Source organism: Staurois parvus, unplaced genomic scaffold, assembly GCF_062004578.1.
Source record: "Staurois parvus isolate SC_StPar_1 unplaced genomic scaffold, SC_StPar_1.0 ptg000839l, whole genome shotgun sequence".
Lineage (NCBI taxonomy): Eukaryota > Metazoa > Chordata > Amphibia > Anura > Ranidae > Staurois > Staurois parvus.
The window spans coordinates 3,015,556-3,043,426 of record NW_028318635.1 but is presented as its reverse complement, the minus strand read 5'-3'; the positions used below and the strand labels follow the sequence as shown (position 1 = coordinate 3,043,426).

General features: G+C 40.8%; 1 protein-coding gene across 2 annotated transcripts in view; it reads left to right on the top strand.

Moving 5' to 3' along the window:
- RCC1L (RCC1 like) overlaps nucleotides 1-25,257 on the top strand; it is a 34,480-nt gene extending 9,223 nt beyond the window's left edge. For both annotated transcript variants that reach the window (XM_089655385.1, XM_089655386.1), the window contains 11 exons: nucleotides 557-850; nucleotides 2,678-2,807; nucleotides 3,313-3,441; nucleotides 5,885-5,951; nucleotides 8,542-8,593; nucleotides 8,738-8,822; nucleotides 12,278-12,459; nucleotides 13,382-13,469; nucleotides 17,529-17,702; nucleotides 20,508-20,593; nucleotides 23,547-25,257. In XM_089655385.1, coding sequence (XP_089511511.1) covers nucleotides 563-850; nucleotides 2,678-2,807; nucleotides 3,313-3,441; nucleotides 5,885-5,951; nucleotides 8,542-8,593; nucleotides 8,738-8,822; nucleotides 12,278-12,459; nucleotides 13,382-13,469; nucleotides 17,529-17,702; nucleotides 20,508-20,593; nucleotides 23,547-23,624 — 1,359 coding nt within the window. In that variant the 5' untranslated portion in view covers nucleotides 557-562 and the 3' untranslated portion in view covers nucleotides 23,625-25,257. The remainder of the gene's footprint in view (nucleotides 1-556; nucleotides 851-2,677; nucleotides 2,808-3,312; nucleotides 3,442-5,884; nucleotides 5,952-8,541; nucleotides 8,594-8,737; nucleotides 8,823-12,277; nucleotides 12,460-13,381; nucleotides 13,470-17,528; nucleotides 17,703-20,507; nucleotides 20,594-23,546) is intronic.
- Nucleotides 25,258-27,871: the final 2,614 nt, after the last annotated feature.

Below are 27,871 nucleotides of genomic sequence, written 5' to 3'. Positions count from 1 at the left end.
TGGAGTTGCCATCAGGCTGATTATGGCTGGTATTGAATCTGGAACATTTGAGTTTATATAAAAAAAAAAAAACCTTTATACTCATCTCTATGCGGCAGCATGAGTCTGATGCTGCAGCTGTCTTGTCAGCTCTAAGACCGAGAACTGAGCGATCATATGACCGTTGATCTTTCAGTTCTCATTGTGCCTGGAGTGGAAAGCAATGATTGTCAGTCACTTCGCTCTGCTCTGCCTCTCCTGCGCTCAGAAAGCTGGGCTGTAAAGGGAGCGAGGGTGGCTGGTTTGGACTCTCAGCCATGCTCTGAGAACCAAAGCCAGCTGTCAATCAGGTAGCTAGGTGGATCCCAGCAATATAGTCAGGATTGCACCAGAGCCTGGTGTGGCTCTACCACATAAACTGACAGTAGGCTATAGCCCACTGTTAACCAACTCTGGGTCACAGGACTGTAAAGGAAATTCATCCTGTGACTCAGGAGACGTATGGACAAAAAAAACGTATTAATAGTAGACACTCCATGTTTAGGAGGATTCATTGTTGATGTGTTTCTCTTTTCAGCCCCGCATGCCTGGAACAATGTGCACAGTAGCGGCACGCTGCCTAAATACTCTGACTCACAAATATGTGCTTGTGCGACATCTTACTTCTACAGTGGGGAAAGGCAAACCTGGGGATGATCTCCCAACCTTTCAGTATGTTGGTAAAAGATCCAAAAGGAAGGACCGAGTTTTTGTTTGGGGCTTTTCTTATACAGGAGCTTTGGGCATTCCCAGCTTTGTAGTACCAGACACCGGAAGTAAAAAGCCAAAGCAATACCAGATGACTCCATATAGGTTGGATATGGATGAAAAGGTAAGATGTGCTACAATTGTCTACAGGGTGGTCTTTTACAGGGAAATAACATGTGTAATATATGTTAAGTGCACATACAGTGCCTTGAAAAAGTATTCATACCCCTTGAAATTTTCCACATTTTTTTTCATGTTACAACCAAAAACGTAAATGTATTTTATTGGGATTTTATGTGATAGACCAACACAAAGTGGCACATAATTGTGACGTGGAAGGAAATTTTCAAGGCACTGTATAATTGTATGGGAAGCTTATTGTAGAAATGAATGGTCAGGGGGGTGTCTCTTTTAATTCTGAATATATGAAAACGATCAACCAAAACCTATGTTCAATTGCAATCTACAATAAACCCATACATAGACAATAAGAAGCGAGAGTGTTATGCACTCTTAGAAGCCTTGTTGAGCAGTTCTAGATTAGAACTCTGGCATGACTTTTTGATTCCATAAGTACTTGAAGCTGAAATTTAATTTTGAGTATATATGCCATTATGGTAGAAATCGCTTTGATAACTGGCATATTATTACATCACCTATTTATCTCTTCTGATGTGTTTCAATCTTGTGTGGTATCAAATTTCCTGTTATGAACCTTTTTAAAAAAACGTTCCTGCATCATAACTCCCTAGGGACAACCACCTTCCTTTGATAGTAAAGTAATCAACAAGACATTCAGGCTGGGTTCACATATATGCAGTGCGATATATCGCATGTGATTCGCACAGGAACCACACCACATTCCTGATCCAATCACATGCGATTTGTGTGTGGTGCAAATGGAGCCATACATTTTGTATGGCTCAAATCGCACTGCACCAAAAAGGTGCAGGACCCTTTTTTTGGTCCGCATTAGAATCGGCTAGCATGGGTATTCACACCTACGCGATCCGATTCTGCACATTGCACCGCGTTTTGCAGACCACTTTTGGGGTGTTGTTAACATATGCACCCGCAGCGGTTCGCATGAACAGGGTGCGATTCTGATGCGGTGCGGAATTCGCACAGAATATGCTGCAAATTATGCACCGCATCAGTAGATATGTCACCCTGCTTGACAAGTTTTGCACATGTGTTTCTGTAGAGTAGAATGAAAGCAGGGAAGTATAACACAGAACTGCTAGATTTGATAAGGTTAATAAATTAACAATAACTGTAGGATACATAACTCCCAGGCAGTGATAAGATATACCCTCAATAATCCCCAGTTCTCTCTAATTTGTATGACCATTATAAAGTCTGATGATGGTATTGAGCTTCTCCAACGAATTCTCTGTAATCTAAAATAATTGGGGAACCCAGATGCAAGGTGGCACCTTCATTGTAGCCTTGTTAGAGGGGGGCAGTATGGGATCCTACTGCTGGATGATGTCTCTTTGAATTATATAACACATTGGTGGTCAATACAGTACTTAGCTGTGTCCACGAACATCACCAGGGAGCCAAATATAATGTTCAGCACATGTAATGATACTGTCATACTATGGATATTCTTCAGTCTGCAAATGTACTGCTGGTCTGATAGGAGATTGGAAACCTGCTACAGCAGACGGTCAGAGACTGGGTACATGTTACAAGAGATCACTATCATTACAGCACCTTAACAATAACAATCCAGTGCTCCCACTATTGTTAAAATCCAGAGGACCCACAAGTACCAAAGGGCTGCAGGTTGGGCACCAGGGATCTAATAGATACAAGAAGCCAGTACATTATTCGAATCATACCACCACTCAAAGCTGAAATATTACTTCTTGATGGAGTTGACTGTGAACAAAACTGATGTTTCATTTTAAGAAATAACTGATTGCTTTGACTTTCCATTTTTTAGATTTCATCTGCATCCTGTGGGTATGGATTTACTCTATTATCTTCTAAGACAACAGATCTCACAAAAGTTTGGGGAATGGGACTAAATAAGGATTCTCAGATTGGCTTTCATAGGAGTAGGAGAGATCGAAGTAAGAATATTATCTGAATGAATAAAAAAATTAACATAACTACACTGCTGCAGTTGCACCTTGTATTGCATGCATGTAGCAAATGAGATGAACATTTACAGATGGCATTTGCTCCTTGAGGACAAATTTTCTTCCCTGACATTGAGTGGAATTATACTTTCGAGATCCTGGTAATGAATCCAGCTAGTATACTCAATGTCATGAAGAAATCCTTTCCACATGTGAGGCAAAAGTCTTATTTTAAAGATTCAACGTGACTGAACTAAATATTATTGTGTATCACTGATAACCAGACAATAAAGCTATTGGACTGAATGCCCCTCCTTTTTGTTGTACCCTCCAGGCGTAGGTGGATATCGGAATACAAACACAAAATGTAGTTTTAATAAAGCTAATTTTCTCAGTGTTGACAATATGTTGTGCAATGGAACAAGCAAGTATATTCCAGAAATCTAATCTCCATTTATGCAATTTTTTTTCACTTTTGTATTATGTTTGTTTATAGCAAAGTGTTATGAGTACATCCTGGAGCCATCACCAGTACCTCTACCTTTGGACAAGCCACGGGAAACCCGAGTTTTGCAGGTGTCGTGTGGCAGGGCACATTCTCTCATCCTAACAGATAATGAAGGAGGTATATGGCCCAACATTGAGGCATTTCTATAATTCGTTTTTACTCTGCATTTATAGATACAGAAGCAGACTCCCAATACTGTTTTGCTTCTGTATGTGAATACTTTGAAATATTAAAAAGCAATGGCTGTGCTAAAATAAGAGCGTTCAGTCAGTTTATATTAAAGTAGTACTAAAAGCAAAAGTTTTTTCCCATTTTGGATAGAGCAAGAAAGGGTTATAGCCTGTCAGGTTTTTTTTTTTCCCCAGAACAGGAAGTAGGAGGAAAGCTATGAAGGAAGTGAAGAAATCCCCATTGGAATATTTCTCCTCGATTAGTGTTCTTAGGACAACCCAAATTTAGGATTTTGTTCCACGTTCACTTTCGGGTATTCCAGTAAATGTGACAAATAGAGAAAATAAATCCCCCTAATAGAGCCACAGACAGTAATAAAATCTGACAGGTGTTCTAATCCATCTCCACTCTACCCAAAACTAAACAAAATGCATTTAGTTATACTTTTATCTGAGTTTCAAGTAATCAAGTGATCACTTCACAGATCACATGGAGTGTACTTCCTGTGGTGTGCAACTTCCACTCTCTGTTTCCTCCATCACCATTCACAGTCAACCTTCCAAGGCTGGTCTGATTGTGAACTTTGAGAAACTTCCTACTACAGTTTGTTGTTATACTGGGTTGTATGTGAAAGAGTCTACTGTGGGTGTGCTAGGAAATCCTGAATAAAAAAACAGGTTATCTTCCCTTATTATAGACAGAATGGGGGGGGGGGGTGTATTGGCTGCTTCAGCAGTGTCTGGATGAATTATAGAGAATGTAGCCTGGGTTCCCTGTACTCAAGATTTAATTTTTACATTTGCCTTAATTGAATGTTAACCAGTAAATTAACAGTATCATGGCTTAGTGGCTAGCACTTCTTTGCAGTGCAAGAGTCCTCGATTAAACTCTGATTTCCTCCCACACCTTAAAGTTTTGCTGGTAGGTTAATTGGCTATTATCTAAATTGGCCCTAGTATGTGTATGTATGCATGTGAGTTAGGGGCCTTAAGCTGGCCATACACTGTGCTCATTGGGTAGCCCTGCTGGCCACTCTGTATTCAAGCAACATCATTTGATCAACTTTTTTTCAAAGGAGCTTGCTTGAAATTTTTTTTGGCTGAGCAGGAACTTCATCCACCAAGATGCAGCCACTGTAGTTTTACAGCCAGTGAGGTGGACTGTCAAAATGCAAAAGCCACAGACATAGAATTGTCCATTCGCTCTGTATAGCATGGAAGGAGGGGTATGTTTTTTTTTTTTGTTTTTTTTTTTTCGTTCAGTCCCAGCTTTAGATAGTAAGCTCTTTCAGGGCAAGGACTGATGTGAATGTACAGTATGTAAAATGCTGTGTAAATTGATATAATATTTTTACATATATATATTGAGATGGAGATATCTATCTGTCTAATAAATAACTAACCACATCCTTGCCGCCCTATAGCAGATATACTGCTACAGGGTGCAAAATCGTGTGTGTGTGTGTGTGTGTGTGTGTGTGTGTGTGTGTGTGTGTCCAGCAATGTTCACTGGAGTCTCGGCAATCCCGGGACTCCCTCTTCTCATTGGCGGAGACAGAAGTGGCAGCCATTGGCTCCCACTGCTGTCAGTCATATCCAGTGAGCCAAGGGGGGGTGGCGGAGCTGAGCAGTGGCTCCGTGTGTGAATGGACACACAGAGCAGCGGCTGCCCCATAGGAAGCTGCTTGCTGTGGGGGCACCTGACAGGAGGGAGGGGACAGGAGAGTTTGGGGGGGATCTGAGAAGTGGAGGATCCCAGGTTCTCTGTGCAAAACCACTGCACACGCAACAGGTAAGTATAAAATAAAAAAAAAATAAAATAAACCTTCAGAATCACTTTAATCAACATAGCTATAAAGTTATACATATATTTACCATGGTCGGTGGTGAAAGATGTACCTGGGATGCTAAAACTGTTTTGTTTTTTCCTTTTCAAAAGAAGGTGACAATTACAGAATTTTGTTTTTTTATTTGCATTTTAAATAGTCTGTCATCAGTGTTACAAGTTAACCATAAGATTCTGATTTAGCTGACCTGATTTTGACAGGCAATGTGGAGTATGCAAGCAAAGTTAAATGAAACAAGTATCCACAAAACAACCTAGTTTAATGGATATAATAAACTTGGAAAAAATGTAATAAATCACAATACGTGTTGTTACTTTTAAATGAATGCCTTGTTTTTACTTTGAAATTAAAGCCTTGTCTGTGTGTTTTGATTTTGAAATTAATGTGTTTTTTTTTTTTTTTTTTTAAGCATAGTTATTAAAATGTTCAATTACTATTGGTCGTGTTTTATTTCAGAGTAGATATTACAGTTTGATAAACACTTTGAACCACTCAACTGTATTAAATTAAAGTGCCAAGATTTAATATGAAATATTATTCCAGTTTTCAGCATTGGGAACAATTCATATGGCCAGTGCGCAAGGCGGATTATCAAAGGAGAGATTTATAGGTAAGAAATATTCAGCAGATGACCTTGTTGTGACATGGATCTCTCGCTCTTTAAAAACTGGAAAGGGATTTATGAATGGTTGCACTACATTTATTTTTCACATCTTTGCTGACTAGCGGAAAGTAGTTTAATAGAAATCATTTTGTTCTTAGAGGGCTTCAGAAGACACTGTGTATACAGGCCCATTTTGTGGGAGGCAAGAAACTAAAGACATCAAAAACCTCATCCTTCCACTCCATAACCCAAAGGGTTTTTTTTTTTTTTTTAACTAAAACTAAAGAATGCAAAATCTGGTGCAGCTCGGCACAAAAAACAATCACCTCCCAGGTTTTATTGCCAAAGACCTATTTGAACAAGCTGAAGGTAGAAGCTGATTGGCTACCATGCACAACTGCACCAGATTCTGAGTGCACTAGTTTTAGTAACTCCCCCCCAAATTGTCTATTGTTTTTGCCTTTTGTTCTTCTTTTTTTTTTTTTCTGGATCAGAAAACCTGACATTTTCAGCTATAGTTCTGTTGCCTGAAGCATTGCAGCATAAAGTCTGATTTCTCCTCTCCACTCTATGCTAATGACATGCCTGTTGTGAGTGATCACTCTTCTCTGTGCAGCTCTGAGAACTGTCTTGCCTTGCAACTGAATGCATATAACGGGTTGAAGCTACCTTGTGGCATTTTTTTTTCCTCCTCCTCCTTTTGTTGCCATGGTAACCCACCATTTCAAGTAAACGGAACCCTGTAACTTAACCAGTATTGCCAAAACGGAGAATGCCGTAATCACTTGTTCTTTCCATGCTTGCTGCCTACTACTCATGCACGTTTACTCTACCAAACACACTCAGATGAAACCAGGTGATTGTTAGAATGTATAAAATCACTCCAGGGGAGATTTACTAAAATTGGTGCAGCTCTGCATGGTAGCCAATCAGCGTTTAACTTCAGCTTGTTCAGTTAGCCTTTGACAATAAAACCTGAAACTTGGGCTCTATGCAGAGTTGCACTAGATGTTGCACTCTCCAGTTTTAGTAAATAACCTCCTCTGTATCAACAGAAAGTAAGTAGAAAGTAAAAAATGTCTTTTGTTTTTACTCTTGAAAATGAAAAATCTTTTTTTTACATTAATTCCAAACACTGTAGGGGAATGAAATTGAGACAAACTGTCTCAACTAGAACTCAGCCATTCAGCTTTTAAATTTTAATTTTCCAGGTTGTGGAAAAAATGAATGGTAGAAGCTGATTTTTATGGGCAAGGACACCAGATGACTTTTCTCAGACACTTTATTAAAATTACCCCCTGTGTTTACGTTAACAGACATGTTAAAATATCTGCCTTATATCTTTTGTTCACTAGAATAGCGATTTGCCTAAAAAATGTTCATACATGTCTTTAGGATATAGATATGGGTAGCTTCAGTCCCATCTTGACCAAGTGGAACAAGAATGCTCTTTAGTCCTTCTCTCCACAAAGTGCATTTTTCGGAAACCTTTGGCACAACTTTGGCATTTCACCATGAGTTCTCAGCTCAGGAGGCATGTAGAGGAGCCACTTGTTCTCTACATACCCTCATCAAACCTAGATTATTACATTGTAAATTAGCATTTTAAATTCAGTAGATGCCAACTTTATCGCACAGGCTGCAATTTCATTATTTTCCTTCAACCCTTATTCTGTTGTGGAGATAACCCAAAAGTCTCCTTTTATCCTTCAGTTGGATTTCTTACCATTCCATAAGAGCATTTCAGGTTGCTTAGTGTCTTTGCTTCTCAGTTCATAGTCTATAGCTCCAGTATCCTTTTGTGTCCCCATGTATTTTGTGAAAAGCATTCAAAAGTAAGTTTAAAAAACCATAATTTGTTTGACTTTCTTTTGCTTTAGAACATAACGTACATAAGTTGATGCTGTCTGAAGGAAAATAAGCAACATTTTTAAGCTTTTCAGACCCTGGTCTGGTTTGATTTCTGTATCCTTTAATCTTCCAAGGTTAGAATCTGCATATTCTGACACTTCTGTGTCACGTTACATTGAAACAGATCTCTAGAAAATGCTGCTTAAATCTCCACATTCTACAAGTGCTGGTCATGTGACCAAAAGCGTTTGCATTCTTTATTATCTCAGCTGAAGGAAGGGGATGCAGTTCAGAGTGGCTGATTATTCCATTCCCCAGCATTCTGTGATAGAGCATAACTTAAATGCTGTTTCTCAATGAGCAACAAACAACACTATGTTCTGCTCTGCGCGGCAAAGCAATTTTTCTAAATTTTGCCAGTCTTGCTCCTGGCTCTCTGGGCTTTCTTATTCCTTAACTCCATTCACTTGAGCGAAAAAAGAAACATTTCTTTGCTGATCAAGCAATTGATGGGACTTTCCTATTTAAGAGAATAGAATTGGGGACACGCATGTGGTGGGGCAGGGGAACAGGAAATGGAAGTTTTGGAATGAGAGTGCCCTAAGAAGGAAAAGTACATGAAACCTAAACCATTAGTACCAAAGCAAATGTTCTGAGTTTTTGCCTTTGTTTGGAAGAAGGTTACATGGATTCAGCCAATGCAAATATTACAACTCCTGAAAAACTTTCTTTTTTTTTCTCTAAGTGAAAGCCAGTTGGTCCACAGAGTAAGACCTTTCGAGAGCAGAGTTGTTCAGGTAACATTAATAAAATGTATAATTGAATAACTAGACCGTTTTTAAATTCACCTACTAAATATACTATTGGCATTCTAAGAATGTGTGTATGTGTTTCCCCACTCTGTGCCTTCCCTTGATTGATTATTATCTTTGTGTTTGCAGGTAGTATGTGGTCAAGATCACAGTCTCTTCAGGACCGAGCTAGGAGAGGTGTATGCATGTGGCTGGGGAGCTGATGGCCAAACAGGTCTGTGGGAGATTGTTTCTAAATGGATTTGCTGAATTGTAAAGAATTTTGTGCTTACAGATGTCAGCCTTGTTGAATATGATATTGCAAAAATACAACCAGGTTTCCAAGATGAACATTAATTGTACTGATGGACTGTACACGAAAACCAGGTTGATTCAATTTTTTAATACACCTTCTTGCTAATGCGATTCATTTTTGGGAAGAGTCTGTTGTAAAGCACAACTGGTGTGTGTAGATACCATTTGGTATCATTCTATAAAGGATATAAAGTAAATCTCATTGCCTCTGAGCTGCTCCTGTCTCTTGGGGCAGAAAGTGGTGACTAGTCACTTAAGCTGGCCATAGATCAATGGTTCTCAACCTGTGTGTCGCGACCCCTTTGGGGGTCGAACGACCCTTTCACAGGGGTCCCCTAAGACCATCAGAAAACACATATTTCCGATGTATAAAGAGCAGCTACTGTGTAGAAAGCAGCTACTCTGTTAAAAGCAGCTACTGTGTTGAAAGCAGCAGTATTGGAGGTAAAACGACACTCATGAATTATAATTACTGGGTAAATAATTTTATGGTTGGGGTCACCACAACATGAGGAACTGTATTAAAGGGTCACGGAATTAGGAAGGTTGAGAACCACTGCCATAGATGGATCGAATTGCGGATGGTTCAGCAGGGTCCAGCCAAGATTCAATCCATCCACGTGCAGGCTGATTGTACAACCCACATGTCGAATTTTTAACATGTAGTTGTTGCCAGCTAGCAATAATAGTCAGCTCCCCCTACCAGGGGAACATAGTACCACAGAGGGAGGGATTCCCCTTTTCAACATTGAATGTGTTCATTGGGGAATTGAGCAATATTGATTTTTTTTTCTGGTTGCAGGGAAGAAATTTGCATAATCTATGGCCTACCTGCCATAAGTGTATGCTGAAAAAAATTGGAGAAGCAGAGAAGGCATTGTTGGCAAAGAACTGCAGTGGCTGAATTTACATTATTTGCGATGTAAATGTAACAGACAGAACTTTAGTTAAATAGTTTAGTGCACATGTGGCAACACATCTTTTTTTTTTTTTTTTTTTCCTTTATATTCTCTCCCATGGGAGGAAAGTGAAGGACATGCTCTGTATATTTATGTGATGGAAGTAGATCATGTGTGTGCATTTTCCATACAGTTGTGCTCAAAAGTTTACATACCCTGGCAGAAATTGTGAAATTTTTGGACATTGATATTGAAAATATGACTGATCATGCCAAAAAATGCTCTTTTATTGAAGGATGATGATCATATGAAGCCATTTATTATCAAATAGTTGTTTGGCTTCTTTTTAAATCATAATGATAACAGAAATCATCCAAATGGCCCGGATCAAAAGTTTACATACCTTGGAATGTTTGGCCTTGGTACAGACACACAAGGTGACACACATGGGTTAAAATGCCAATTAGAGGTTAATGTCCCACATCTGTGGCTTTTTAAATTGCAATTAGTGTCAGTGTATAAATAGTCAATGAGTTTGTTAGCTCTTATGTGGAAGCACTGACTAGGCTAGATACTGAGCCATGGGGATCAGAAAAAAACTGTCAAAAGTCCTGCGTAACAAGGTAATGGAGCTTTATAAAGATGGAAAAGGACATAAAAAGATGTCCAAAGCCTTGAATATGCCAATCAGTACTGTTAAATCACCTATTAAGAAGTGGAAAGTTCACATAATTGTGCAGTGGAGGGAAAATGAAAAATGGTTTTCAAAAGTCTTTACAAAAAAATATCTGCAAAGTGTGGCATGCATTTTTATTTAGCCCCCCTGAGTCAATACTTTGTAGAACCACCTTTTTGTAGAACCAAGTATTTTTGGGTATGTCTCTACCAGCTCTGCACATCTAGAGAGTGAAATGTTTGCTAATTCTTTGAAAAATAGCTCAAGCTCTGTCAGATTGGATGGAGAATGTCTGTGAACAGCAATTTTGAAGTCTTGCCACAGATTCTCAGTTGGATTTAGGTCTGGACATTGACTGGGCCATTCTAACACATGATTATGCTTTGATCTAAACCATTCCATTATAGCTCTGGCTGTATGTTTAGGGTTGTTGTCCTGCTGGAAGGTGAACCTCTGCCCCAGTTTTAAGTCTTTTGCAGACTATACCAGGTTTTCTTCTAAGATTGCCCTGTATTTGTCTCCATCCACCTTCCCATCAACTCTGGCCACCTTCCCTGTCCCTGCTGAAGAAGAGCATCCCCGCAACATGATGTGGTCACCAACATGTTTCCCGGTGGGGATGGTGTGTTCAGGGTGACGTGCAGGGTTAATTTTCTGCCACACGTAGCGTTTTGCTTTTAGGCCAAAAAGTTAAATTTTGGTCTCATCTGACCAGAGCACCTTCTTCCACATGTTTGCTGTGTCCCCCACATGGCTTCTCTCACAAACTGCAAATGGTACTTCTTATGGCTTTCTTTCAACAATGGCTTTCTTCTTGCCACTCTTCCATAAAGGCCAGATTTGTGGAGTGCACGACTAATAGTTGTCCTGTGGACAGATTCTCCCACCTGAGCTGTGGATCTCTGCAGCTCCTCCAGAGTTACCATGGACCTCTTGGCTGCTTCTCTGATTAATGTTTTCCTTGTCTGGCCTGTCCGTTTAGGTGGACAGCCATGTCTTGGTAGGTTTGCAGTTGTGTGCCATACTCTTTCCATTTCAGATGATGGATTGAACAGTTCTCCGTGAGATGTTCAAAGCTTGGGATATTTTTTTATAACCTAAACCTGCTAAAACTTCTCCACAACTTTATCCCTGACCTGTCTGTTGTGTTCCTTGGCCTTCGTGATGCTGTTTGTTCACTTTAGTTCTCTAACAAACCTCCGAGGGCTTCACAGGACAGCTGTGTTTATACTGAGATTAAATTACACACAGGTGGACTCTTATTTACTAATTAGGTGACTTCAGAAGGCAATTGGTTCCACTAGATTTTATTTAGGATATCAGAGTAAAGGGGGCTGAATACAAATGCATCCCACACTTTTCAGATATTTATTTGTAAAAAATTTTGAAAACCATTTATCATTTTCCTTCCATTTCACAATTCTGTGCCACTTTTGTGTTGGTCTATCACATAAAATCCCATTAAAATAAATTGACGTTTTTGGTTGTAACATGACAAAAAGTGGAAAATTTCAAGGGGTATGAATACTTTTTCAAGGCTCTGTTTATGGTATCATAGACCTGCTGTGCTATTGTGCTTCCTAAATGCTAATCCTTGTAAACTGCCATTGTGAAGGCTCTCAGCAGATGCTATTTACACAGTGCAGATGATGGAATTCTGACAGGGTTGGTAAACTAGAGGATGATTGATGAGCAAGTAGAATTACTATATCTTTTACCTTTTTTCTATGTAAAAAAAACAAAACAAACAAAGAGTACACTGTTGAGAAATAGGTTGATATATTTATCATGTTTTGCTAGGCCTTGGTCATCACAACACTTGCAGTGTTCCTACAAAGTTGCCTGGGGATTTGGCTGGTGTGAATGTTGTCCATTTGGCAACTTATGGAGATTGCTGTCTGGCTGTATCAGAAGAGGGTCAGGTGTTTGGCTGGGGAAATTCGGAGTACTTGCAGCTTGCATCCATCACTGAACTTACACAGGTAAGGTACATCTTTTGGCAGGGATATATGGTTATAAAAGCTTGTCATTTCATGGATAATAGTGTTTACAGGAAGTAAATGGTTAGCTGCTCATTACCTTTACAAAGTCTTCTGTAAGCAGTTATTAGGGATGATGCATTTGTTGTACCATATATCTTCAGAAAAAAACAGTTTAGCATGTTTGACAATTTATCTTATTGACACATCAGTAAAAATAATCCAGTTTGTGTGCACAATAAATAAAAATCTAGTTTAATCTCTATACAAATGTCTCTTCAACAAATGCAAGTCAGTCCATAAGTTAATACATTAGCAAGTCCCACTTTCTAGCAGAAGGCTCTTCTTTTCCATTTTCTTTTTTTTTTTTTTTTGCATAAACAAGAGCAGTGGCTGCATACCATTTTTTATTTTGTGGTTGCTGGGTGCAGAATGTCGATTGCTCATTAACAGAAACCCTCAAACGGGTTAAAGATTGGAGACCTGCCACCTGTTTCCTACTTTAGACCCATACTGTGAAATCCATGTAGCAGCGGCAGAAAGAACTCTTTCAACCACAATAGAGAAACACACCCTTTCACATTTGGAGTTAAAGGGGATGTCATGGTATAATTTATAGTTGCATCTATAGACTTATACAGTACATAAAGTCTGATCAAGCTTGTTACAGTAAATGAATTTTCTTGGTATACAGATTGTGATATCTACAGTAAATACATGTGAATGACATATTTAGCATTTTAAGCACTGTAAGAATCATCAGGTTCAGTGCTGTAACTGTAGAATGAGGAGAATTACACCTTCAAGAAATTAACATATCTTAGAGGATGAGATCCATTGTGTAGTCAGAATGGCTTTCTAGAAAAGCTGTTAGTTTCAAACAAAGTTCTCAACCTTTTTGTTTCTTGCACTTACCCTTATGTAGGTCAATGTTCCACGGTGTCTACCATTTCAGCATGTTGGGAAGGTGAAGCAGGTGGCGTGCGGTGGACCAAGCTGTGCTCTATTAAATGGTAAGTGTAAAGCTCCACTTTTCATTTTGATGGGTTATGTTATATTGTTTTATTTGTTTTGTTTTTTATACAGGTGACCAGGGGCGGACTGACAACTCATGGGGACCCCGGGCAATAGGGGATCATGGGGCCCCTGTATCCTTGCCCAAATTTAAAAAAGCCTATAAAAAAAGGTACCAGGGGCATCTCATGGGGCCCCCTACTGACCCCAGGCCCTCGGGCAATGCCCGAGTTTCCAAATGGTCAGTCCGCCCCTGCAGGTGACATTTCATTTAAGGGCATTTTCAAATCAAATTGTCAATTGAAAAGGAATTGTCTGTATGAGGTAATCAATCTATTAAAAGTTGTTTATACTGTACATGGACATTTTTACTCTTTAGAAGCAATCTGGACAGGTAAAAGTACTTTTTATGCTACACAGAGGGAATTTACAGAGTGGTGCAAGAACAAGCTTGCATCACTCTTCTACACTTAGAAAATGGTGCATCTAATTAACAAAAGAGGCGCAAGTTCTTTTTGTTAATTAGTACTGATCTGCTCCATGTTCTACGCTTTGTCTATCCCAGCACATAACAATATGCTCACACCCCTAGAATGCTGAGAATACATTGCATGGAACTGGATGGGAAATTTAGGCCGCTTCATAAGATCAATAGTGTATGTGGTCCTGTGAGTCTCTTGGAGGCAGACGATGGTGGGGTTCTGGTGGCAGATGGAAGTAAAGACAGTTCTCTTCTTAGGGTCATGCAGGCCACGAACATTCCAAGAGAGAATATTGTCCTTTATATCGACTCATGACCGACAAGAGAGGAGTGATAAAACTGGTATCGATCCTTACGAGGTAGCTTCCAGTATCCAGGAGAAAATAAGAGGTTACTGTCACAGAGAAAGGGAGCTTTCATCTGTGGAGGCCTAGGCAGATGTATTTGCTGTGTTGTAGGTGAGAATGGAAGGAGAGCAGAGGCTGGTCACTCCGTCAGAGACAATTTTAAAAAAAGAGAAATTTCACATCCTGGGCCCAAGGAGGCCAAAGCCAGAAACTTCCCGCAGGGTTGCTCAGGAGAAAAGCAAAACAGCTAGAACCGACTTTCCGAAAGGAACAGCCATGTGAGTAGAGTGCAACAACTATTACTCGAAAAAATCCTGTAGCTCCAAAAAAACAAAGTAGAAGACTGTGTCGGGTGCATAACTGTGACACCGAGTCATGTGTAATCAGGAAGGAGCTGGTCGTAGTTGCCTTTTTATTATGGTCAAGCCAATGAGCTGCAGATGAGGAGTCTAAGAACTGTGAGACCCCTCTGCTATCACTCACAATTTAGCTGGGTATAGCATGAAGCAGGAGACTTGGAGACCCCGCATGCAGTGTTTGACGTCAATTAATTTAGCAAGTCATCGTTGGATTTCAGCGGAGAAGTCGGGAAAGATAGAGATTCCCCCCCCCGAATCTCCATATTGGGTTTTTTGTCTGGCCAGTCTGAGAATAATATATCTTTATAGTGCAGAAGTTTCACCCAGCCAATAACAGTAGCTGGAGCTTCATATTCCAGATTCCTCTGTCTGTGACCACCCTCCACCTGAGCTCACATTCTATATTATTTATTACAGGTACTTTATATAGCGTCGTCATATTACCCAATACTTTACAGATACAGTACATTGCACATTCAAGTCAGGCCTTGTCCCCTAAGAGCTTACAATCTAAGGTCCCTAACTCACATTCATACACACACATACATGCCAATTTAGACAGGATCCAGTTACCTAAGCAATTACCCTGTCTTTGGAGTATGGAAGGAAACCGGACTACCCGGAGGAAAACCACGCAGGCACAGGGAGAACATGCACACTCCAGGCAGGTATTGCCATGGTTGTGATTCTAACCAATGACCCAAGTGCCACTAAGTGGAAGTGCTAACCACTTAGCCACTGTGCTGTAGGTCATCTCTGGAGTTGCTAGAGACCTACTTCAATGTTCTTTACAGAAAACAGATGTGATCTCTTTGTTAGTTACAGAACCAACTGCAGTTTCTATTTCACTCTGACATAGAAACTGGCATGGGTGACCCAGATACACCTAAAACAGATCTATCTGCTTAGTTAATGTGGTGGATTCCACTATAGATAGTGTCTTGAAAGCTTAGTGAATTCCCCGGTCTGCCTGCATGGATGTACAGTATGTGTCATGTTAGACGAGTTTAATCTTTTGCTTCCTGCTTTTCCAAGGCACTGGTAATGTAGCTGGGGCTGAACTGTTGCCCATTGGGAAGGTTATGTCACCAGTGTCTTCCAGAGAGCTGGAACTGCAAGAGTTCGCAAGATCTTGGGTGGTGAGGTAAGGGCCTTTTTTGTTTACATGTCAGGCAGTGGCTTCCAGCTTTGTGCTGGCTTAAGCGATCTACAATAGGTTTTATTATTGTTTATACATTGCCATGAAGATCACATTGCTAAAACCATGGCAATGTCTAAAGAATAATAAACCGCATCAGATGTCATGCGGACATGTGCGAGATCTAGTTCTGACATCATTGGTCAGCAAGCCCAATGCTGTATTTTCTGAAAATGGTGATGGGGGTTTCCAAGCATGGGGTGGACCAATCAATGGGTTTGGGGAAAAATGACAAATAAGAGGTGATCTCACAACAGAGTGGTATGTAAAATGACTCTTTTATTAAGAATGGCTGTGTAATTGTGGTCCGATGGAAGCAGCTGTTTTTTTTTTTTTGTTTCCTTTTTGTTTTTTTTTTGGTTTTTAAAGAAGTTCAAGTTTTGTAACATGTTACACTCTTACTTGGGGTGTAAAATGTTACAATTGAACTGGCCCCTGCACCATTCTCCCCAAATCCACCATTGTGACAGCTAGCGGGGGATCTTCTTTCTCCCCCTGCTGGTTGTCACAATCTGGAAAAAAAAGTGACCACGTGGGGCTCTGCCTGCCCAGCCGTGTCATCCATTTGCAGTGTTTGCGGCTGTCTGCTTGTAGTTCTTAATGAACTACCATAGCGCTGTAGTAGTAGTTTATTCTCTCTTCCTGTCAGTGTGTATCTGCTTGCTCGTGTGAGGTACAAACAGACAGATATACTGACAAATCTGCAGGAGTCCTGCATGGCACCAGTGAACTGCTGATCACAGATGCAATGCTTTACAGGCACCAAGTAAAAAAAAAAAAAAGGGGGTGAATTTATCCCTTAACTTACTGCTGCTTTATTAAATCCAGTCTTTGAAACCAGTGAGTCATAGAATACGTTTAGCTTGACTGCTGCAAAACTATAACTTGCTAAGCTAGCACATTGAACTAGTATGAATTGTGTAATGGCTGCTTTGAACAGCACCTAACCACAAAGGTGTTATGTGACATATTCTATTTTAACTCAGCTTGTCATAGACATTTGTTTCTTATTCCTTATTACCTATTGTCAAGAAACCCTGGGACAACTGGAGTCAGAAGTGTCTGTGGTTTGGGTGGACACCTGATTACTAAACTGTTGGTAGACATGGAATGCTGGTACAAAAAGCTATATGCATGTACTGTCACATACTGTGCACCCCTTGGAGCCCCAGAACCCAAGGCATACTGATATGTAGCTATCTTGTGGTCAAGCTTGGATCCCACACCCCCTCCACAGCTTTCTTTTGGTTAGCAAGGCAACCCTTCATTATCATGGACTGCTATTGAGGGGTAGAAAGAGGTTGCCCCCCCCCCCCCCCCCAGTTACATATTTTTTATGATTGAGCTTGCATGTTTCACAGTCCCTAGGGCACTCTGCAAGCTATGTGACAGTATATACAAGTAACTCTTGGTGTCTGGTGTTTCGCAAACTCACGTTTGCCTGAATTGTATGCTTTGATTCATACTAGTGACATGGACTTTCTATTAACTTTTGTCAGATTCAAGTGTTTCATACTCTTAAGAATTCTTTGCTGTATATGTAAGAGCTTGGTTACAAATATCTGCAAATGTTTGCACAAGAAGAAAATGCATAATACTGAAAGAACGTAGTTTGTTTGAGGTAACTGGTGGTGTTTAAACTTATTTCATATATATATTGGTTCTTCTTTTAGATGATGGCAATGTTTTTGTTTGGGGTTATGGAATACTGGGGAAAGGGCCAAAATTTCTGGAGTCGGCTGTCCCTGAGATGATTCCTCCAACACTATTTGGTCAGAGTGACTTTAACAAAAACACCAGGGTCTTGAAGATCTTTTCAGGGCTCGGCCATTTTGCTGCTTTAACAGGTATGTATCACCAGGAAAGGTTTGTAAAAAGCTGCTTGCTAGACATTAGAAATACACTGATCATCCATAACTACAGTCAGGTCCATAAATATTGGGACATCGACACAATTCTAACATTTTTGGCTCTATACACCACCACAATGGATTTGAAATGAAACAAACAAGATGTGCTTTAACTGCAGACTGTCAGCTTTAATTTGAGGGTGTTTACATCCAAATCAGGTGAACGGTGTAGGAATTACAACAGTTTGCATATGTGCCTCCTACTTGTTAAGGGACCAAAAGTAATGGAACAATTGGCTTCTCAGCTGTTCCATGGCCAGGTGTGTGTTATTCCCTCATTATCCCAATTACAATGAGCAGATAAAAGGTCCAGAGTTCATTTCAAGTGTGCTATTTACATTTGGAATCTGTTGCTGTCAACTCTCAAGATAAGATCCAAAGAGCTGTCACTGTTTGGATCTCATCAACAAACCCATCAGAGAGATAGCAAAAACATTAGGCGTGGCCAAAACAAGTGTTTGGAACATTCTTAAAAAGAAGGAACTAACCGCTGAGCTCAGCAACACCAGAAGACCACGGAAAACAACTGTGGTGGATGACAGAAGAATTCTTTCCCTGGTGAAGAAAACACCCTTCACAACAGTTGGCCAGATCAAGAACACTCCCCAGGAGGTAGGTGTATGTGTGTCAAAGTCAACAATCAAGAGAAGACTTCACCAGAGTGAATACAGAGGGTTCACCACAAGATGTAAACCATTGGTGAGCCTCAAAAACAGGAAGGCCAGATTAGAGTTTGCCAAACGACATCTAAAAAAGCCTTCACAGTTCTGGAACAACATCCTATGGACAGATGAGACCAAGATCAGCTTGTACCAGAGTGATGGGAAGAGAAGAGTATGGAGAAGGAAAGGAACTGCTCATGATCCTAAGCATACCACCTCATCAGTGAAGCATGGTGGTGGTAGTGTCATGGCGTGGGCATGTATGGCTGCCAATGGAATTGGTTCTCTTGTATTTATTGATGATGTGACTGCTGACAAAAGCAGCAGGATGAATTCTGAAGTATTTCAGGCAATATTATCTGCTCATATTCAGCCAAATGCTTCAGAACTCATTGGATGCCGCTTCACAGTGCAGATGGACAATGATCCAAAGCATACTGCAAAAGCAACCAAAGAGTTTTTTAAGGGAAAGAAGTGGAATGTTATGCAATGGCCAAGTCAATCACCTGACCTGAATCCGAGTGAGCATGCATTTCACTTGCTGAAGACAAAACTGAAGGGAAAATGCCCCAAGAACAAGCAGGGACTGAAGACATTTGCAGTAGAGGCCTGGCAGAGCATCACCAGGAATGAAACCCAGCATCCCGTGATGTCTATGTGTTCCAGACTTCAGGCTGTAATTGACTGCAAAGGATTTGCAATCAAGTATTAAAAAGTGAAAGTTTGATTTATGATTATTATTCTGTTCCATTACTTTTGGTCCCTTAACAAGTGAGAGGCACATATGCAAACTGTTGTAATTCCTACACCGTTCACCTGATTTGGATGTAAATACCCTCAAATTAAAGCTGACAGTTGCAGTTAAAGCACATCTTGTTCGTTTCATTTCAAATCCATTGTGGTGGTGTATAGAGCCAAAAATGTTAGAATTGTGTCGATGTCCCAATATTTATGGACCTGACTGTATATGACCACTGACTGGTTAAGTGAATAACATTGATTATCTTATTACAATGACATCTGAAAGTCAGTGGAATATATTGGGCAGCAAGTAAGCCTGTTGCCCCTGAAGTTGCTGGGCATCACAGTTTGTGGTGTAAGGGACTGCATAGCCACACAGTGGTCAGGGTGCCCATGCTGACCTGTGTCCACAGCCATACTTGCCTACAATGGGCATGTGAGCATCAGAACTGGACCACAGAGCCAATGGCCTGGTCTGATGAATTAGGTTTTTTTTTTTTTTTTTACATCACGTGGATGGCCAAGTGCGTGTGCGTCTCTTACCTGGGGAAGAGATGGCTCAAGTATGCAGTATGGGAAGAAGGCAAGCAGGTGGAGGCAGTATATTGTTTAGGGTAATATTCTGCTGGGAAACCCTAGACCCTGCCATTCATGTGGATGTTACTTGACATGTTCCACCTACCTAAACATTGCTGCTGACCAAGTACACCCCTTCATGGAAACAGTATTCCCTGATGGCAGTGGCCTCTTTCAGCAGAATAATACTCCCTGCCACACTGCAAAAATGGTTCAAGGAACACAACAACATGGTTGAGGTGTTCACATGGTCTCCAAATTCTTCAGATGTAGAAAAACAAGTCTGATCCATAGAGGCCCCACCTTGCAACTTAAAATATCTGTTAGTGTAAGCTTGGTGCCAGATACCACAGCATACCCTCAGAGATCTAGTGGTGCCCAATGCCTCAATGATTCAGGGCTGTTTTGGTGGTGAAAGGGGTACCTACTCAGTATTAGGTGTGCAATCATAAAGTTGTGGCTGACTGGTGTATATCCATGGACCCACACTGGGAACTTTAGGCTGAATTTCAGCACCCCCCTCCCCCCCCCCCCCCCCCGATTTGGTAAGCAAGGGTTAGATGGCCATTTATCTGAATAATAAAAATACAGATAATTTCTAAACTTTATTTTTTGATCATATTAATCTGTCAATATACTTTATGTACTCTTGTTGCAAATGATGTAAGCTACTGAAATAGTCTTTTTCTTTAAATCTAAAATTAAAATGAGTTCAGTGTTTTTTGTCTGATACTGGTCAATTTTATTTTCAATTTATGTACAGATATCGGAGAACTTTTTGTTTGGGGTAAAAACCTGAGAGGTTGCTTAGGTACTGGAAGGATGGAAGATCAGTATTTTCCCTGGCGGGTAAGAGCAAAATAGACTGTAGTCTAGACTTTGTGGATATATACAAATCTATCTAGGACAACATTTATTTATTTATTTCAGGTACTTATATAGCGCCATCAATTTACACAGAACTTTACATACATATATTGTACATTCACATCAGTCCCTAACCCTCGAGGGGCGTACAATCTAAAGTTCCTAACTTACATTCATACATACTAGGGCTAATTTAGACAGCAGTCAAATCACCTACCAGCATGTCTATGGAGTGTGGGAGGAAACCGGAATACCCGGAGGAAACCCACGCAGTCACCGGGAGAACATGCAAACTCCAGGCAGGTGGTGCCGGGTTGGGATTCGAAGCAGCGACCCTAGTACTGCCAGGCCGAAGTGCCAACCATTTATCCACTGTGCTGCCTTTTTTTTGTCTTTGTGTACCATAAAAATAATAGACAAATCACATAGGGCAAAAAGGTAATGCTCTTTAATATATGTAATTTCTACTTTATAGATTAATATTGGCTACTAACACTTAGGGATTCATTGTCCAGCACCACCTTAATACTACACACGTTTACATGTGACACATTATGTAGTAATGCAATCCGTAAATCCATAGCAAGCAGTGAGCAGATATGATCCACAGTAAACTGAAATGTAATTGGTTACTGTGGATTACTGAACTTGTCTTTATCCTTTCTTCATACAGGCCCAATCACACCTATGCACACTTGTGTTGCAGCATGCATAGTAAGACACCGGTGTAAGTGTGTATGCATCCACATAGCTTCACTTTAAAAACCTTCAATTTCTTTAGAGAGTAGATGTAAGCCAACCACATAGAAAATATTAGAAATTTTAATTGAAATGCAGATGAAGTCAGATACTTTACTGCAGGAAAATTAGTAAGTTGATGATGTAATGATCAGCTCATTTGATGGTCATGCGCTTTAACCCAAAAGCACTTGTCACATATTGGATTGTTCAACTGCTTTCTATGGTATCTGAATAATCATCCCTGATATGTTTTTTCTATATGCTAAAGGCTTTCCAAAAGCTGCTGCATATAGATGTGTTGAAATTTGAACTTACTTTTTAAGGCCAGATTCGCACTGTATCTCTGCAGTAACACTGTGGGGTTGATTTAATAAACTGGAGAGTACAAAATCTGGTGCAGCTGTACGTGTTATCCAATCAGTTTCTAACGTCAGCTTGTTCAATTAAGCTTTGACAAAAAAAAAAAAAAATAGAAGCTGATTGGTGTTTATGCAGCGCTGCACCAGATTTTGCACTCTCCAGTTTTAGTAAATCAACCCCAATGCGTTGGTGCGCTGTGGTGATATTAAAGCATATATATGTTTTTTATACAGACACATCATACTTACCTGCTCTGTGCAGTGGTTTTGCACAGAGCAGTCCTGATCCTCATGCCTAGCGCCCCCCGCACCCCCCCACCACCCATGCTCTCTCCTCATTGGCTCACTGGCTGTGAGTGACAGCTGTCTCAGCCAGTGAGGAGGGAGAGACCCTGGAGAGCCGCTGCTCTTGTGCACAACGCTGGATTGGGCTTGGGTAAGTATTGGGGGGGCTGCTGCGCACAGAAGGTTTATTTTTTTTGTCTTCGTGCATAGAATGCATGAAGGTAAAAAAGACTTTGAGCCTTTACAACCACTTTAAAGTAAAAAACCTTTGATGGTCATCTCCACCCCTCACTCACCCATACCCCGCCCCCAATAACTTACCTGACCCTGATCTTAATCTGGAACTGCCCTTTCTCTCTTTACAAGACATGGAGGCAGCAGTGGGAGCCATTGTCTCCTGCTGCTGTCAATCGGATCCTGTGAGGAGGGAGCAGAGGCGGTGTCAATAGACGCACACAGCCTGGCTCAGGCCTGAGCCCACACGGGTGCTTCCTATGGGGGCTCTTGGAGAAAACAATGACCCTGGAGCACCAACAGGGGACCCCAGGAGAAGAAATTCAGGGCCACTTTGTGCAAAACCATTGCATAGAGAAGGTAAGTATGACATGTCTGTTTAAAAAAAATTATAACTTTACAATCACTTTAAGGCACCCAACTCACCTGTGCTTGTTTGTTGCAGCACACTGTAATGCATTTCTCTTTTCTGTGGTGCACTTTTTTGGTGCTTTAGTATGCATGCTAAAGTGTTAACATGCATATGTTAATGCACCTCTGTAGTGTAAAAACAGCCTAAAGAGGCAAAGCAAGCAACAAGGATATGTAAAGTGCAATAATCCAAATAAACCTACAGATTTCATTTTATAGTAGTTTGCCTTCCTACACTTTGCACATTCCTATTGATCTTTGCACTGCTGTGCTGAATAAGGTAAATGACAAAATCTATGTTTTTTAGAAATGGTTTTATTGTAAAACACACCTGCAGGGTCTGTTAAGTAAGAGTATGTTTTTATGTTTTTTATTACAACTATGGTAAAGGGATTAGTTTAAATAATGTGTAAAGATCTTGTAACATTACTTTTCTTGTAATTCTCATTATATATGTAGACCCTGTTGTTACCTGCTTTGCAGTGCCACACAATGGTTGTTCCTATGTTCCTCCCGATTCTTTTACGTAAGATTGAGTAAACCAGTCCTTTGAATACCATGCAATTCCACTTCTGTGGACGATGTCCTAAAGTAGATCTTAGTCCTTAAAAAAACAAAACAAAAAAAACTAAACCTGACCATTATCTACTGGCCACCCACCATCCCAGGCAAAATCGCTAAGAAAAAGATACCCATCTTGAGGATCTCAAATCTAACAAGTCTGCACTCCATATACAGCTCTTTATATTCCGTATAACTGTTACTGTTGTATGCATTTTTGTAAATATTGAGTTTATATTTAGATACTGATGATTTTTATTCAGTCTTTGCGTTTTCATTTAACAAATTCAGAATGCAGTCGTCTAATTAGCACAGTTTTAGAGCTTTGTTTTATTTCTCTGTAGGTAACTGTTCCTGGAGAAGTGGTGGACGTTGCCTGTGGTGTAGACCACATGATAGCACTTGTGAAATCTATTTCCTGAATGTAGGGGGGGAAAAAAAGCATTTTACAGGACAGTCTGTTATTTATTGTTACACATGAAAGAAATAAGGAGCTCAACCCTTGCCCCTAAGCATTGCAGTTTCATGTGACAAAGTTGTTTGTGTCTCTCTGTGTATTATGAATTACCTCCTCACACTGCAATTAACTTGTTATAAATAAAATTACTTTTTGTTAGAAGCATGGTTTGTTGGTCACAAGTGTGTGTGTGTTTTGTGTTTTCTCTAAAGGTCTTTTTGCTGGTCCCATAAGAGCCCAGGTCCTTCCTCCTCTCATCCAGCGGAAGCAATCCCTTACTGCTACACTGAACGGCACCATCATAGTGCCATGTGAGCACTGTTTAGTCATATTAGTGCTGTGAGCCCAAATCAGTGCGATGAGACACCCCAGAGGGTCTACCCATCACTGTCTAAGCTCACAGGAAGTGGCTATGACAGCCATTCACCCTGAAGAAGAGTTTCATCTGTCAGAGGACAGAACTTTATATAGGGGACAATTTTTACAACAGCTGTTTTTGTTTAAAAAAAAAAAAAAAAAAGTTCCGCTTTATTTGCAGTGTTGGTTGCACTAGAACTCACTCAACACGTCCCACTTTGTAATTTCTGTTCTTCCACAGATATACATACCACAACATTCATCAGAAGCTGTAGACTACATTGTTCATTTATTCATTTTTTTTCCCCCAGCACATCTGCTGTACAAAATGTGACTCCCTGTCTACTAATCACTTTAAAATCTAAGAAACTGGCCACACAGAGAACTACATTTACCAATCTAAACAATGGCTATTCTGTCAAATTTTGAGATGTTGCTGTGTCCATGCAGCCACAGCCTCTGCATCCACCTTAATAACCAAGATACGCTCCTTCCTTACCCCAGACACCACTAAACTACTTGTACACTCCCTGATTATCTCACGCCTGGACTACTGCAACTCCCTCCTCACCGGCCTACCCCAGTGCAGGCTCTCCCCGCTTCAGACCATCCTGAACTCAGCGGCCAGACTCATCCACCTCACCAGCCGCTCCACCTCTGCCACCCCCCTCTGCCTCTCCCTCCACTGGCTCCCCATTGCCCAACGCATTAAATTCAAATTGCTCACCCTGACCTATAAGGCCATTCACAACACTGCCCCTAACTACCTCACCGACCTGATTCCCAGGTACCACCCTACCCGTACCCTTCGCTCTTCACAGGACCTCCTTCTATCTTGCTCCCTGGTCTCCTCCTCCCACGCACGACTGCAAGATTTCTCCAGGTCCTCCCCCATCCTCTGGAACTCACTACCCCAATCCATCAGACTGTCACCTTCCCTCCTCACCTTCAGGCGCTCCCTGAAAACCCACCTCTTCAGGGAAGCCTACCCCACCCTCACCTAACAGCTGCTGCCCTTCCCTCCTCCTACCACTCCATCCCCCACAGCCGTTTCCTCCTGTGCCTCTACCCCCTCCCTCCTAGATTGTAAGCTCGAAAGAGTAGGGCCCTCTTACCCCTTGTGTACTGTTTGATGTTACTGTTCTGTTTCATGTATTGTCCCCCTCTATTGTACAGCGCTGAGCAAACCCTTTGGCGCTATATAAACTCGATAAATAAATAAATAATAACGCTGCACTTTACTATATGTTTTGTATTTTTGGGTTTCTATTTGGTTACCTTGAGGTGCCAGCTGCTACACTGGGAAGCGCTCACTATATTTATTTCATTACACCTTAATAGGCTGCCTGCACACAAATCAGGGCAAATGCAGACACCAAAACATGTTCTATGGGTGTCGGCGCCAATGCTTATGCAGTACATCTCTGCAATACATGCACATTTCCTGAGGTGTTTTCAAGCACCCTCCAAATACAGAGTACTACCTGCTAATGTGCTGGAAATGCACCCTGCTCTCAAGTCCTGCAGTGGACTGACAACACTTGCCTTTTTCTGAACTGAAACTGCAAGAAATGGTTCCAGCCCTACCCAGAGGTTTCCTGTAAAGTCATGAATCCCCTCCAACTCTTCTCATCTCCACAATTGTTCTGCAGTCTGTGATAAGAACTTGGGGGCCTCCTTTGTGTAACACAGAAAGCATGCATAGGATGCAGAACAGCTCTTCCTTTCTGACATGATCAATGGGTATTTTTTTTTTGCACTTGTCAAATAAATAAATATATAATAAATACATACACTCACCAGCCGCCTTATTGGGTACACCTGTTCAATTGCTTGGTAATACAAATTGCTAATCCGCCAATCACATAGCAGCAACTCAATGCATTTAGGCATCTAGATGTGGGGAACAAAGGGGATTTAGGTGACTTTGAACATGGCAGGGTAGTTGGTGCTAGACAGGCAGCTCTGAGTATTTCAAAAACTGCTGATCTACTGGTATTTTAATGCACAGCCATGTCTAGGGAAATCGAGACTCATCAGACCAGGCAACGTTTTTGCAATAGTCTATTATCCAGTATTGGTGAGTCTGTGCCAATTGTAGCCTCCATTTCCTATCCTTAGCTGACAAGAGTGGCACCCGGTGTGGTCTTCTGCTGCTGTAGCCCATCTGCTTCAAGGTTCAGCGTGTTGTGCGTTCAGAGATGGTATTCTGCATACCTTGGTTGTAACAATTGGTTATTTTCATCCACACAACTGCCGCTCGCTGGATATATTCTTTTTTGCACAATTCTCTGTAAACCCTAGAGATAGTTGTGTGTGAAAACCCCAATAGATCAGCAGTTTTTAAATACTCAGACCAGCTCATCTGGCACCAACAACCATGCCACATTCAAAGTCGCCTAAATCCCCTTTTGTCTCCATTCTGATGCTTGGTTTGACCTTCAGCAAGTTGTCCTCACCACACCTAAATGCATTGAGTTGCTGCCAGGCGATTGGCTGATTAACAATTTGTGTTACCAAGCAATTGAACAGGTGTACCTAATTAAAGTGGCCGGTGAGTGTATATATAGATATATACAGTGTGTGTATATATATATTTTCTCATACACACATACTATATATGTATGTGTGTGTGTATAGGCTGCTTTCAAGTGTGAACAGGGCACATAGAAAAGAATTGTTTCCTGTGTACCCTTATACAGAACTGAAGTCTTACTAATGCTGAAACCCGCTGCTCTCCACATAAGGGCTCATGTACACTGCAGCTGCTAAACTCAGGTTTAGGAGCTGTTCAGCGGTTTTTTCAGCAGCCGCCGAATTCACCCTAATGTTTTCCTATATGTCCATGTACACATCTTTGTTTACAGGCATTTGAGTTTACAGTCGTTTTTTTAAACGCAAAAAACTTGCATTCAGACGTCAATTTTAGCAGCGCAAAACGCTTGTAAACATGGCAAATTGCGTTTTATAAGCGTTTGAAATCTTTTTTAACTCTTCCAGTTCCCAATGCTGTCCAGAGCATTCTGGACAGAGTTTTCTAGGTGCTCAGATGGACAAAACACTGAACACAGGATGTTCCTACCAAGCTTGTCACACATTGTAATGACCAATTCACACCTCAGACCTCTCCCACCCTTTGAAACAAAAGATATGTTAATGCGCATTCACACCTCAAATTCCTCATGAAGACCCCCTGCCAGGTGACCTTAATGACTCACTCCAGAAGACACCTTGCCACCATTGGAAACAAAAGAAATGTTAATGAGCAACTCACACCTAATTATCTCAACACATACTGCTGTCTCTGCTTCTGCTCTTTGTATTTCTCTGAAACAGTCTGTAATAGTTAATAATTTACCACTTTTCAGTGCATTCTGGGTATTTGGGAGGTTCTCCTGTGCTTATCTTTAAAAAAATGCTTCTAAATGCGTTATGCAAACGTGGCTAAACAGATGTTTTTTAACCTACGTTTTCCAGCAGTCAGTTTCCATCGTTCAGAAGTGTTTTCTAAATATCCAGTGTACATGGAGCCTAAGTGTGAACGAGGCCTAAAACCATCTGCCTGTCTCTTTTGCCCCTGGTACCAATGCTTCACTGTAGCACTTGTGTGATAAAACACTTTACCATGTCTCCACGCAATTAAATAGTCAACTAATTGTGTAACGTTATGGTTAATATACTGGTTGGACCAGGGTTTCTCAATCAGGGTTGCTAGGGGTTCCTTGAGTAATGAGCAATTTCTGCCTCTCAGATAAGTTCCCACTGACACCATTGGCCTTTTTAGCTATCTATAAGGGGGTCATTCTTCCCTGTAACCACAAGTATAAGGAGCATTCTTCCCACTGATCATCACAT